Below are 12681 nucleotides of genomic sequence, written 5' to 3'. Positions count from 1 at the left end.
CAACCAATACAATACAGTCGAGGTGATGCGGAATACATAAGTACTGTGACGGGTAATGGAAGTTTCCTATACCGCGGTGCTCGTGAGTGATGCCGCCAGACGACCTGAAGCTCTGCCGTCATCCGCTAGGCGGTACACAGGAAGGGTGGTGTTGGGAGTAAGGCGATGCGACGACGGTCGCATAGCACGGGTCTCTTCTTCGGCGGATCCCTTGCCCTCGTTGGGACTGCCGGCTTGCGTTTCGAAGCTGGTCAGCTGGTGGGATGTGATCTCTTCCTCAAAGGCGCGTCTGACAGTCTCCCGAGAGTTCAAACTATCAGAATGTCAGCTGATGTTAGGACAACATGCGGAAACCATACGTCGACAAGAAGGAACACGGGTAGACTGTGCTCTCGAAATGTCAGAAACGTCGGTTTTGCTCGAAAGAAATGCTTACTTCGAATCAGTATCCAATAGAATACAGCATATATCAAGCCTTGGTTCAGCGTCACCCACTGTATGGAGCGGCGGACTCGTCAAAATCGGAATGCCTAGTCACAGGTACTCCGGGGGGCAGAAGACCTACTATGATCAGACATACGACACTGAAAATCCTGTAGCGCACTACTTAGACCATTGCTTGGACGAAGAGTGTTGAATGCTTACATGGCGAGTACACCTGATAAACCATCCGATGAGTGCGTAGTCCAATGAATCTCATGTAGGAACGTACAAGTACTAAGCGCGTAGGTCATGAGGAGCGTGACCGCCTTGTTTGTCCTTGACACTACGTGAGCCTGTGTCACACGCTGGCTGCTCTTATCCCATACCGATGAAATGCCGTCCGTCCCTCTTGCAGATAGTACACAGTAGTGCCCGCAATCAGCAGATCACACACAATGTTGGCTGTCAATGCTGTGCTCGTATATGCCTAGGAGTAGTGGTGTTAGATTGAATGCGCATGAGGATGTAATAGCATAACGAATCGTACGTCGCCATGGTGTTCTTGGCCAGATGCAGAGTAGTAATGATCTTTGAATCTATATGCCGATAAACATTAAAAATAGAAACAATGCCACAAGAATGCACTTACGCGACAACGGTATATGCTGTGAGAGCCAGTGATTCTCAATTGTAAGCCTACTGTTCTATGATCTGCATATAAAATGTAATGACCTATGGAACAGCCTGGGCGGCGATCAGTCACAATGACCTTATCGCGCTGAGCAGAATACAACATACCTAGTTCGACCACTCCAAGGAAACACTAGATGATCCGGGCTCATTCAGTATCCAAGTACTGCTATGACAGGGGAAAATCCACGTACGACGAGTCCGGGTATGAGCAGCTTTCGCTTGCCCACTATGTCAGGATTAGCCATTTTGATAATGCGACAGATCTGATCGCACTTACAAAAATAGAGTCTCGTCGCAAAAAATCTAACAGCTCCGCATCAGGGAAAGTGCCAGTGATACTGCCCATGGTGTTCTGTCACTCACAGTTGAACCAACAAGCCGACAAGTCCCTGCACAGACTCGACTCTGGTCAGCAGAAAGCATTTTCGGGATTCTCGGTTTCGGCGCACCCCAATAGAGATCTGAACCTGATTGCCTATCTTAAGCATGGCCCGGCCATTGATATGACTGGCGGTACGCACCACGATAGTCCTGTACCGATTGGTTAGGTAAGGATTCACGTCTGCTATTCTGGTTTTGACTTACCATGTTACCTGTTCAAGGGCCAAGTAGTCCCCGTAGTTTGTAACCGTATAATGGTAGTATGCCGACGATATCAGCGCCAGGTGTAGGCTATCTAGCGCACTGGCAGTAGCATTAGCCCCTCGAAGCTTGGCCGATGGAAGGCAACTCACACGACGAGGGAAACCTGTTCGGAAAGAATGAAACTACTATGTGAATCATACGACAGAAGCCAGCCAAATGATAGACTCACGAAGAGCTTCAGCCGGAGGCTGTCATTCTTGCAGTATTGCGTATAGTATAGGTATACTTGCAGGCATGATACACCGTAGAGACTGAATATCTCATGAGTGGCGTCAGTATACTACTGGGTACGAATGTCGGAGTGGTACATACATAGATGAGAGGACTAAACCTATAAGAATCGCACCCAGAAGATTATCAAGTGGGACGAGTGTGGGCATGGCGTACCGTTGAGGCAGGGCTATGAGGAGCCGTAGGTTTTCCGTATGTCAGGCGCGGTACATATATGCCGCTCAAAGTGATCTGAGTCTATCGGCGCGTGGGCATCTGCAGCATCCGCACAGCAAGAGCGGCATGCAAACCACACTGGTACGTCTGGGCAGAGCCCCTGTATCAGATGACGAACGCCACGGCACAGTTATGATCACTGTATTTTTTCATGCAACAACGGTACAATCCCCGGAGATAGGGACGTCGACCCTCACAGCCTATAACGCCCTCAGACGGACACATAAGTGCCGTTGGATACCTACGAAGACTTAGTTCGCCAAGGACAGGCACGACTCTTCGTCGTCGGCATACTGCTCAGGCCGACTCTTACCTTCGGCGACAAAAGAAGTCCGACAGGGATCTGTGCGCGCTGCTATATGCTTGCAAGGCGACTATCTGGACTCGAATCGAGGCTGTTAGTGTTCGGGCAGCACGGCGTGCTGACGGCGTGGATAAGCTGTGTGTGCGCCCCCGCAAGAACATTCTGCGAGATAACAAAAAAGGCTACGACGCCGAGGAGAGCGGTCGTACGCGTCTCGGACAATGATATACACCGATGAATCGGTGTGTATGAGTACGTATATTGAGCGATGTAGGACTCTGACGCACCGTTACACGCAGGTTAACACGACCTCAACGTTGCGTGGACCAAATTGCTGAGAATCGATATCACCGGAGACATGAGGAAGACATGAGCATGTCTGGTACAACTATGTAGGACGGGCTTTGCGGCGGGCTAAAATGCTTGAAATCTCGATACAAACTTTCCTTTTATGGGACAATTCTCGCCGCAAAGCCAATCCTATCTCTACGGTTTGGGATGGGATTTTCGCCCGATTTGCTACCATCACAGAAATGGTCACGTCTCCGATGTTGGCTGCTACAGCTTTTTCGACTTTCAGCGAACAAAATTGACCTGAGCTTACCACGAATACAAGTATCACAACGGAGGTGACAGCCTGATCTCAATTTGAGGCCATGGGCTTCAGGCTTCAGCTGATTGAATGGCCTCAAAAGCGACCATAGGCTATAGCCACAAGGATTCCACGAGGGATCCTGCACGGTTGATCAAAAATCACAGCGTCATGCAGCAGCGATGGCTTGACGAAAGCTCACCGTGACCTTGGTACGCTGGCTGCTAATAGCATAGTACTTGGTCAGTACAGCACCGAGCAAATATGTAGGTTACGAACTAATCTGTTGAGTGTATTTGTGCATCATTCATGCTCTAAGATTCAGGATTCCACTCAACTTCTATCTTCCACAAGCGAGCTGGCAGTCGAACCACGGCTCCGAGTTGGCCCAGACAGCACGGCGAGCTTCACGACATCGCCGGAGCTCGAGAATATTTGTCATGCAACTGTGATGTCGGGGCATCAGTCGCTCTGCAGTCGGTTAGGCATGAAGCTATGTAGTGCCAGTGGTGCGTTTGTCGACGTAAGACTTCAATCTGAGCAAGCCGAACTCTGCCGAACTTGCGGAGATGATTAGATCTGAACACGATCTAGATCACCGCATCGCGTAAACTTTGAGGCAGCCACCCCAAAGCCAACCGTCCGGAAATAGCAATCCACTGTCGCTCAACGTTCGACTGTTGCTCTTGCGTCTCGACGATTTTGTGCGATTCGACTGGTCACTCAAGCACTTGAGGACAACTCAAATGAGATTGTCTCATCTCCAGAGACACATTCTCATAAATCCAGATTCCAGGCAAGTGTCCCGCACAGTTAGTATCTTACAAACGTGTAGCTTCCATTACAGCATCGCGGACGCCTGGGTTCCGACCATCTAACGCAACAACAGGGGGCGACGAGCGTGTGTCTGTATCATATACAGACGGCCTCAGTAACATGCTCGACAGAGCAAGCCTGAACTGAAGAGGCAGAGTCAAGTGCGGGCTGGCTCAGGTAGCGACGATCGCCCGCGAGGGGCAAGGTACAGTAAGGAACGTCCATGCTACCGTAGCCTAATGGTACTGTAATGACAGATCAGATACCGACGGCAGGAGCGTCGGGGCAAATCAGACTGAGCGACGCGCTGACGCAGTAGTAGGGTGCGGCGCGGAAGGGCGGAACGAACGAACGGAAATAGAACATGATCGAGACCGGAACGGCGGACGGAGCACGGATTGTCGTGCTCCAACACTGCGGCTAAACGGAAAGACCTCCTCCTCCTCAAGGTCAACAAAGTCAAGGATATCTATAAATTGATCCTTGTGGCAATTTATTGGCGACAGAAGGCCACGAACTGAAGTCATTGTCACGGCTAGGCAAAGAACCAGTACTCTCAATTGACATGGTGTCTCCCCGGGGTATTACCTTCCATAAAAGCGGGTGAAGCTTGCCTATGCCTCCGTGAGTATGTTCAGGTTATGGACATGACCAGTTTTTTGTATGACTGCCGCTGCTCTGCATAGCGCAGTCTTGGTCAACGAGCATGACACTCGCCAGCCGTAACAGAAGCCGCCAGGGAACCGCCGTGGAGACGCGTCAGTGCCGGCGTGATTTTGCGGCGCCGGGTTTCAACGCGTCTGTTCGTGGTTTCGAAAGGAATAAACGGACTGCTGACGGAACAACCAGATCCAGGAAGTGTATGATCGTTGTTGAAGAGTTCGATTCGATTTCGCTGCTCTTGCTTCAACTGGCTCAGTTTCCGCTGCATCTCTCTCCACGAGCTCGAGCATGTCGATCACTAGTACGTCACGGTTGAATCGTCTCGGAGAAGCCCAGAGTCAATTGGATCGAAGGGAATTGCATGTCGGACGACGTGTCAACCTTATACTTGCCTTGAAGACGCGCCAGCTGCGGCATGCTAAAGGGGGTAGTAAGATGCGATTTCGTGCCGTGTATCAGACGTATGCTCACTGGTTCATATACTCGGACCCGGTGGGTGTATCTGCTATAAGAACCCGGTGCGTGTGCAAAACAGCAACCCAGACACGTCACTCACTTCACAGCCCATCCTCGCAATTTATTATAATACGATGCCCTCTTTTGCGGTGATCGGTGCCTCTCGTGGCGTCGGCCTCGAGCTCGTCCGTCAGTTGGTGCGTTCATCCTTGCCACTCCTTTGTTCGCGATTGCGCTGAACGCACGTTGTCGGGCAGTCTGCGAGCGCAGCAAACACCGTCATTGTGACCGTTCGAAACAAAGAGAAGTCTACACACCTCAATGAACTGGTGCAAGCATCCAAGAGCAAGAATATACACATCGTCGAGGCGAACGTTGCGGACCATCACGCTTTGGAGGTATGTAATTCCCTCCCTCACGTCCACTACCCTCCGCATTAACCGTTCCGACGACCACAAATTAGCGGGCTGCTGCGGAAGCCGCTCAGATCACCGGCGGTTCGCTCGACGTTCTTGTTCATAACGCCGCGCGAATGGAGGCAGAGAACATGATCAAGGGATTCTTGGACTAGTGCGTCGTTTCTCCCTTACTCCTTACAGTCGGCTCAAAAGGCCTATGTAGCGACACACCGGAGAAACTTGACGCGGAATTCCTTGCCTCTGTATGTATCACCACCTCTAATTCACGGTTCGCAGACGCTGAAAAAATCACACCAAACCAGTTCAAAGTCAACGTCCTCGGTGTGGTCCATACGGTCAACGCTTTCCTGCCCCTTCTGCGCAGGGGAACAACAAAGAAAATCATCATCATAGGCAGCGAAGGCGGGGATTGCGGACTCGTATGGAAGATGCGTCTTTCTAACGCCGCAGCGTACGGGACGACAAAGGCAGCCGAGAACATGGTTGCGACCAAGTACGCCGCCGAGCTGGAGAGCGAGGGCTTCACTGTCGTTTCCGTCAGTCCTGGGATGGTTGACGTGTCCGGGACAGCCACCTCGTCCGGTGAGAAGTTATTCCTGGTTGTGTCATTGATAAGACCGATATTCATCAAGTCCGTCGTACAGTCGTGTCCCCAGAGACCATGCCGACGGTCACGAAGATTATGAACGGCATTTTCGCGGCATTCCCGAAGGCTGCTATGATCACGCCGGAGGAGTCGGGCCGTCGTCTGGTCAGCTTCTTTGACTCTGTTGGACCTGCGGAGAGTGGCGTGTTTCGCCCCTCGATGGAGTACCTAGACTAGTGATTAGCCTGACTATTCTTGCTGCGTGTAACGATATGCTACATCGTGAAATTTACGGTGCCGCTGAGGTGCACTCGAATGAGTAGTACATTACATATCAACCCACAGAAAATCGAAAGTCTGCATCGCAGTCTTCCGCCTGGAGCCGAGCTGATGCGCATCGCCTCGATTGTAGTCCAGCGAGGGGGTGGTCACCCAGCTGCCTAAGCTCGAGCCAAGCTTGAGGACAGAGTAGGCCCGGGCCTCGGAGCCAGTCGAGGGGGGGGGGGGGGTTAGCGGTAGTGATGAGGGCAGTTTGGAGGGTTGTAGTAGACCTTAGACGGAGCCTCGGTCACCACGAACGTCGAACGGGGCCGCAGGGAATAGAAGTGTATAGTGCTAGTGAGACGTCGGAAGGTCGCTGAACGATTCAACGAAGAACAAAGTGAATTCAAAGTAGCATAAGTGGAGTCAGATCACGTGGGAGACTCTTGTGGGCGCTGTGGCTGCGGGCGTCGTCGTCGTCGTCCACAGCCACGACGTTCACGGCGTCCACGACGTCTGCGACCACCACCACGCCGCCAACACAAGCCACGTACTTGCTCCATGGCCGACCCCAACTTTCTAGCTGGTTCGAAGTCTGAGCCCTCTGTGAGCTCCGTCACGGTCGCATCTGTGCCGGGAGCAAACGCCTCTCAACCCGCTCAAGTCATACAGGAAACCGAGGTAAGTCTACCGATTGAGTAGCATGGAATATGCTTGACGCGGGCCGTCACTCCAGGTCAATATCTTCGTCGCTGCCCAGCGCGGAGATGTCCCCACCATTCGCGATCTCATAGAGTCGGGCAAGGCGAAAGCGACCGATCGGGACGAGCAGAACATCACCCCTCTGCACTGGGCCGCAATTAACGCCCAGGTCGCTGCTTGCCGCTACCTCCTCGAGCAGGGAGCCGAGGTCGACGCCCTCGGCGGCGACCTCATCGCGACGCCAATGCAGTGGGCCGCGCGCAACGGCTACCTCTACGTTATACAGCTGCTCATCGCGCACAATGCCGACCCCACCATCTCCGACGCTCAGGGATACAACGCCTTGCACCTCGTTACACATTCGTCGTCGGTCATGCCGCTGCTGTACCTACTCCACCAACCGATCAACGTCGACTCGCGCGATTCGCAGGGACATACGTCGCTCATGTGGGCGGCGTACCAGGGCGACGCTCTCTCGGTCGACTTGCTACTCAAGCATGGTGCGAACCCGAACACGCATGACGACGCGGGACTGACGCCGTTGCACTGGGCCGTCGTGCGGGGGAACCGAGTGTGCATCCGCCGACTGATTGAGTCCGGCGCAGACATCAGTGCGAAGGACGGTGAGGGCAGGACGGCACGGGACATGGCCGTCGAGCTGAAGAGTCTGGGGGCCTGGAAGCGTGCATTGGAGGAAGGTGGCATGAACGAAGATGGCACGAAGAAGCGGAAGCCTCTCAGCGACGTAAGTCTGTCCTTCAATTCCTACTGATCATCATTGATCAACGATGCTTAACAGCGCAACACGAAAATCGCAATATTCACGCTACCAACGATCTCCTTCTTCTTGATGTTTACGACACTGACGATCCTCCCGTGGTACACTGGCATAATCCTCTCGATGGCTCTGTTCTTCGGCATGCATCACGTGCGATATGCAAATAACTTAAAACGGGCGCAGAAAGCTGACTTTCTTCTTAGGTCGTCACGCGTGTTCTGCTAGACAAGTCCAACTACACCGATAGCGTAGCGCAGAGCCCCTATTTCGCGGGTATCATCTTCGCGTCAATAGTTTGGGTCGCGTACAGCTGGCTCACGCGTCTTGTGAACCGTAAGTCACCTCATTCGTGGATAAACTGATCGAAGTGCATATCAGCATTGACGGCTCGGACATGATTCGCTATTGGCTCAGTCGCCATTCATGCTACCGCGACTTAACTGTTGTCATGTCTCAACGGCTTACACGAGTCCCGCTGACACTCCTCTTCAGAAACACAATCCCATGCGTTCTCCCACCTGCTCTTCGCCATCAGCCTCATCCTGTGCGCGTACAACTTCTTCCGTGCGATCAGCTTGGATTCCGGAACCTGTCCCAAGCCTGCGAGCGATGCAGAGCTCAAGTCGGTCCGTCGTTGACTTCGTCGTCTGTCGGCTATGTGTCTCATGTGACATCAGATCATCGAGGACCTAGCATCCGAAGGCCGGCTCAATGGTCAAACGTTCTGTATTCAGTGCATGGTAAGCAGATACTTATTGCTTATCCACTCGGATAGTGTTGAATCCGCGCCTCAGGCGCGCAAACCGTTGCGGTCGAAGCATTGCCGGACGTGTGATCGGTGTGTTGCACGACAGGACCAGTACGTCGGCCCATCTCACTGCTGCCATACGTAATGCTGATTTTTGCAGCCACTGCCCATGGGTTTGGAATTGCGGTCAGTCACTGAATTTGCGTTCCGTCGACAAATATTCACTCTCGACGTGTAGTTGGCGTGAACAACCACCGGCAATTCCTCCTCTTTGTAACAACCCTAGTGATCGGCATCATCCTGTTCGACTACCTCACGTATGCCTGTGAGTGCCCACTTCTCATCCTCTTTGCGTACCTCACTCAAGATTACTGCATCGCAGACTTCTCATCCATCGATATTCCCACCGATCCCGCACACATATCTCCCATATGTATCCTCCCTAGCTACCTCTGCGCACTCACCGCGTACGACACCTTCCTCTTCTCTGTCGCTTGCTGGTCGACGCTTCAGCTGTCATGGACGATTGTCCTACTCGCCAGCCAATACTGGCAAGTCGCGCGCCAGCTGACAACGTTCGAGGTGTCAAATCTTGGGCGGTATGGATTCATGGGTGGACGCGGTGGCGCGAGCCTCAGCACACAGATGGGGCACCAGCACCAACATCGCCAGGGCATGTCCGATGGCGACGGCGCGGCCACACCGACAAGTGCACACCACCACAAGCACAGCCACAGCGTCTGCGGGGGTTGCGGGAGCGGCTTCCTCATGAACCTCCTCGGGTTCGACAGGTTCACGAAGGGCAAGGCTGCCGACGGACTCGCGCGCGCGGGCAAGGCACCGAACCCGTTCGACCTCGGCGTGCTCGGGAACTGCAAAGACTTCTGGACGAAGGGCCGTGAGCTGGGAGTGGAGTATGAGCAGCTGTATGACGTGCCGCCGGAGGGATTCGGGGAGGCAAAGAAGAGGAGACAGCATGAGGAAGGCGAAGAGTTGCATGGGGAGGGGAGGAAGGGGCTGAGGAAGAGCTTGTTGATGGGCTTTGGGCTGAGTCGCGGCGGGAGCAGCCGCGCAGGGTATGAGCCGCTAAACCAGGTGTAGGTGCGTGCGTGCTGCTTGAGCTGCTATGTGGAGGGAGGTGAAGCGTGTATCGTGTATAGTATGTCTTATCGCACGGACTAATCTTAGGATTATGTACTCTGGATGTGTTTCGCTTTTTGGCTGCGGTCTGGGTTCACATAAGTCGACACGAACGGAGCGGAAGTAAGGTGCCCGATGTCTCATTCTCTGGTGAGTCGTGACATGGCTGAACAAAACGATGCCCTCTACTCATGACTTTCTCCACACTGCTCCAGACACGAGTGAGGACTCCGCCGATGTTCAGGAGCTACTACAATTGCTTTGTCATATCATGGACTGCGCGCGACGCATTGACCAGCTGAAGAGCGATGGCGAAGCTGTACTTTCGCGTACATGCTGCCGCACATTCAGGCTGCCCAAGCGCGGGTTTCAGCGATGGCGGCATGAGGAGAAGACGTTGACACGCACGCTGCCAGCACGGAATTGCAGTATACTGACGATTCTCACATCAGATGCTGCACGGCATAATTGAGCCCAAACACGTACTTGTGCTCTGTGGAAGCCACACAATGTTGGTGAGGTATGTGCGGTGTTCGTCGTCGAGGAGATTCTGCGAAGCCGTCGTTGAGACAGGATTTAGTACGCCCACGGTCTAACCACTCACGATGGTGATCTCCACTACCTGCAAAACGCTGTATGGCCATGACGGGATTCAGAGCTCATGGCCTTGATGGCGCTTTTAACTGGTCGCTCACAGCAGTATCGCGCCCCGACTGGCGCTGTAGGCAAACAGGCGCGATACGATTGTCCCCAGGTTAGAGTCGTACCTCCTCAGCAGCCCTCTTGTCTCGACGGCAGAGTAGAAATCGTGCAGGATCCAGGTGAGGGCTATGGTGATATAGAGATCTGTCGCGATGTTCGTGGCCAGCTGGACAATGCCCATCCTCTGCGCAGCAGTCTTTCAGTCGATGAGATTGGCGTGAATTTGGTACCGGAGCGCACCGCTGAGATGCCTGTGAGTGCGTCCTCCGCTGCGTCGTGCAAGTTCCTGTGAAGTACAATCTTGTGTCTATGTGTTATGATCAAGGCGGATGGAAACATACAACTCAGTGATCCAAGCTGTTGTGCGTTGCATGGCAGCGAGCCTGTGTTAAGTTGAACCTGGGCCGACAGACGATGACGGTACTGACCGATACCGGTGGCTGGGGCACCAGTCGAAATTAGCGGAGGCGAGTGATGCAAGTCGTGAAGCATACCAAATCCAAGCAGCGCTAGGAGGAGCTGAAGGCGTGTGTCAATGAGGGAGTAGATATGCCGAAAGGTGGAACCTACCCCCGGTAATACGACGGCAATACGATATGTCTTGCGTCTCCGTGTCCACACTGAACGAAGTCTTCAGCATGATCGTGCATATGCGAAAACACGCGCACCTGAGTAGATTGATCGCAGATAGAAACTGCAGAAGTGCGAGATGCATTCAAGTTCATTCCCAGTGAAGCTGGTGTCGTGTTCGGAAGATCCAGATGCTTACCACTGAGACACAAGGACCGTCACGATCTGTTTGCTAAGTGAGCCGCTTGCATGATGTCTGTACTATGGCCCCGGCTGGGTACTCACACCGAGTATAGTCAGAGCCTGAACAGAGAAAATTTGGTCGCTGTCTGAGACTGGAGATCACTGGACTTACCGTGTATGCGCTACCATTTCATTGTACAGTGAGCTGAAAGGCAGCGGTCAAACAGTATGCAAAACTGACCCTGTGAGCGCAGCGATGTCGTACGGTGCTTGATGATTGGATACGGTGTAATAATATAAGATCTATCACACGAAGCATGAGATTGAGTGTCCACGTAGATATCGCCCCTTACATTGGCAGCTGCTGCCACCTTAGCCGTATCGACCGAACTGCCAGGAAGCTCATCAGCATATGGTCTGGCAAGGAGCAAATCATTGACGCACAGTAATATCCCGACCTAAGCATATCAGTAGGCGGCGGCTCTACGATGACAACGGATGATAGGACTTACGAGTACTTTGAGTTGCGGATGGTCTTTCCCGTAGTGGGAGTAGTAGTACACCGTTTGACCAAGGGTGCAACCATATAGACTACGGGGCGTGATGCATTGACGGTGCAGTATCATCAAGGGATGACTATGACGTTGCTTACAAGAAGAGGAATAGCCCTCCGATGAACGTCGTTTCTAGATCACTTCCAAGACCAACTTGCGGCGTGGGTTCGACCATCGTTCGCTCATCACGACAGCGGCGTACCGGCGTTCTTATAGACGATCAAGAGCGGCGATACATGAGCTTCGAGCCATTCATGCCACACATTCATTCGCCACTGGGCTTCCCAGACACCGAACTGGAGGCTGACAGCGAGGAGACTCAACAAGGTGCAGCTCAGGCGCCGCTACTACCGCGTACCGTAAGTCCCCTAGGGTGGCAGCTGCTCAGTATACGCCGGTATCTAGTGCTGATAGATCAGTTTAGAATTGACTCACTAAACCTAATGAGCAACAGAGTCTCAATTGACTCGAGCGACAGGAGTTCTGGAGGTGCGACAGCACCCGCCGGCGACGTCTTCCCTGACTCTTTCCTATCTTCCCTGCTAATAGTCTGAGTCAGCCGCTATCGGTTGTCAGCCACATTGGCATGGAATGAGAGCCAAGCACTGCATATAAACTGAAACCACACTCGGAGTCACTGAGAGTGGTTGCATCGACGCTAGCTCGAGACGGCCCGTACTCAGTTACGTGCCGGTGCTGGTTCCGCGGCACGGCTGAGCCGCTTACACGCTAGCTTTGGTGCGTCAAGTTCAACAGCCTGCGCGCGACGGCGAGCCTGCCACCAGCTGTCGTGGTTCATTCGATCGTCTAGCCAGGTGACTTCCCCCACACGCATTCTCCTCAAAGTGCGCGCTATTGACCCATTTACAATACGTGAACAAGCTCTTAATATCCACACAGCTAGGCTGCAATCCCGTCCACACATCTATCTAACATACAACACAATACGTCCTACGGAAGTGCTTCAAGCGGAGCCGAGTACAGACTATCTTCCGCGGT

The 12681-nt window shown here is 53.1% G+C and overlaps 5 protein-coding genes across 5 annotated transcripts; 3 read left to right on the top strand and 2 right to left on the bottom strand.

Annotated features, from left to right (window-relative positions):
• Positions 1 to 66: 66 nt before the first annotated feature.
• C8Q71DRAFT_859479 (uncharacterized protein) lies at positions 67 to 2141 on the bottom strand (the record flags this gene model as incomplete). Its single annotated transcript, XM_047927642.1, has 17 exons — positions 67 to 313; positions 646 to 658; positions 713 to 759; positions 810 to 910; positions 971 to 1019; positions 1073 to 1088; positions 1156 to 1167; positions 1222 to 1246; positions 1308 to 1342; positions 1394 to 1419; positions 1480 to 1505; positions 1566 to 1583; positions 1638 to 1647; positions 1702 to 1800; positions 1851 to 1864; positions 1931 to 2012; positions 2074 to 2141. The coding sequence occupies 17 exons, from the start codon at positions 2139 to 2141 to the stop codon at positions 67 to 69; spliced, it is 888 nt and encodes a 295-aa protein (XP_047777016.1).
• Positions 2142 to 5112: 2971 nt separating this feature from the next.
• C8Q71DRAFT_144240 (NAD-P-binding protein) lies at positions 5113 to 6417 on the top strand. The gene is made up of 6 exons (XM_047916577.1): positions 5113 to 5236; positions 5297 to 5437; positions 5503 to 5609; positions 5661 to 5700; positions 5761 to 6040; positions 6103 to 6417. The coding sequence occupies exons 1-6, from the start codon at positions 5174 to 5176 to the stop codon at positions 6279 to 6281; spliced, it is 810 nt and encodes a 269-aa protein (XP_047777015.1). The 5' UTR covers positions 5113 to 5173; the 3' UTR covers positions 6282 to 6417.
• Positions 6418 to 7022: 605 nt separating this feature from the next.
• Positions 7023 to 7979, top strand: C8Q71DRAFT_143979 (ankyrin repeat-containing domain protein). The gene has a single exon (XM_047916575.1). The coding sequence runs from the start codon at positions 7252 to 7254 to the stop codon at positions 7777 to 7779; it is 528 nt and encodes a 175-aa protein (XP_047777014.1). The 5' UTR covers positions 7023 to 7251; the 3' UTR covers positions 7780 to 7979.
• An 872-nt stretch (positions 7980 to 8851) lies between these two features.
• Positions 8852 to 9786, top strand: C8Q71DRAFT_143952 (uncharacterized protein). Its single transcript, XM_047916574.1, has 2 exons — positions 8852 to 9634; positions 9694 to 9786. Exon 1 carries the CDS (start codon positions 9143 to 9145, stop codon positions 9632 to 9634), a length of 492 nt encoding a protein of 163 aa, XP_047777013.1. The 5' UTR covers positions 8852 to 9142; the 3' UTR covers positions 9694 to 9786.
• On the bottom strand, positions 9767 to 11964 carry C8Q71DRAFT_144007 (uncharacterized protein). Its single transcript, XM_047916576.1, has 18 exons — positions 11641 to 11964; positions 11573 to 11586; positions 11482 to 11518; positions 11370 to 11431; positions 11301 to 11310; positions 11231 to 11248; positions 11145 to 11170; positions 11044 to 11069; positions 10946 to 10995; positions 10870 to 10894; positions 10804 to 10815; positions 10717 to 10732; positions 10616 to 10661; positions 10369 to 10559; positions 10278 to 10305; positions 10160 to 10223; positions 10082 to 10106; positions 9767 to 10025 (listed from the first exon to the last, which is right to left on the bottom strand). Exons 1-18 carry the CDS (start codon positions 11752 to 11754, stop codon positions 9938 to 9940), a joined length of 852 nt encoding a protein of 283 aa, XP_047777012.1. The 5' UTR covers positions 11755 to 11964; the 3' UTR covers positions 9767 to 9937.
• Between the last annotated feature and the right edge of the window lie 717 nt (positions 11965 to 12681).

This window comes from Rhodofomes roseus, assembly GCF_022264815.1.
Source record: "Rhodofomes roseus strain CIRM-BRFM 1785 chromosome Unknown C8Q71scaffold_15, whole genome shotgun sequence".
In the NCBI taxonomy this organism is placed as follows: domain Eukaryota; kingdom Fungi; phylum Basidiomycota; class Agaricomycetes; order Polyporales; family Fomitopsidaceae; genus Rhodofomes; species Rhodofomes roseus.
Note: the sequence above shows the minus strand (reverse complement) of the source record. Positions and strands in the feature narration are given on the sequence as shown.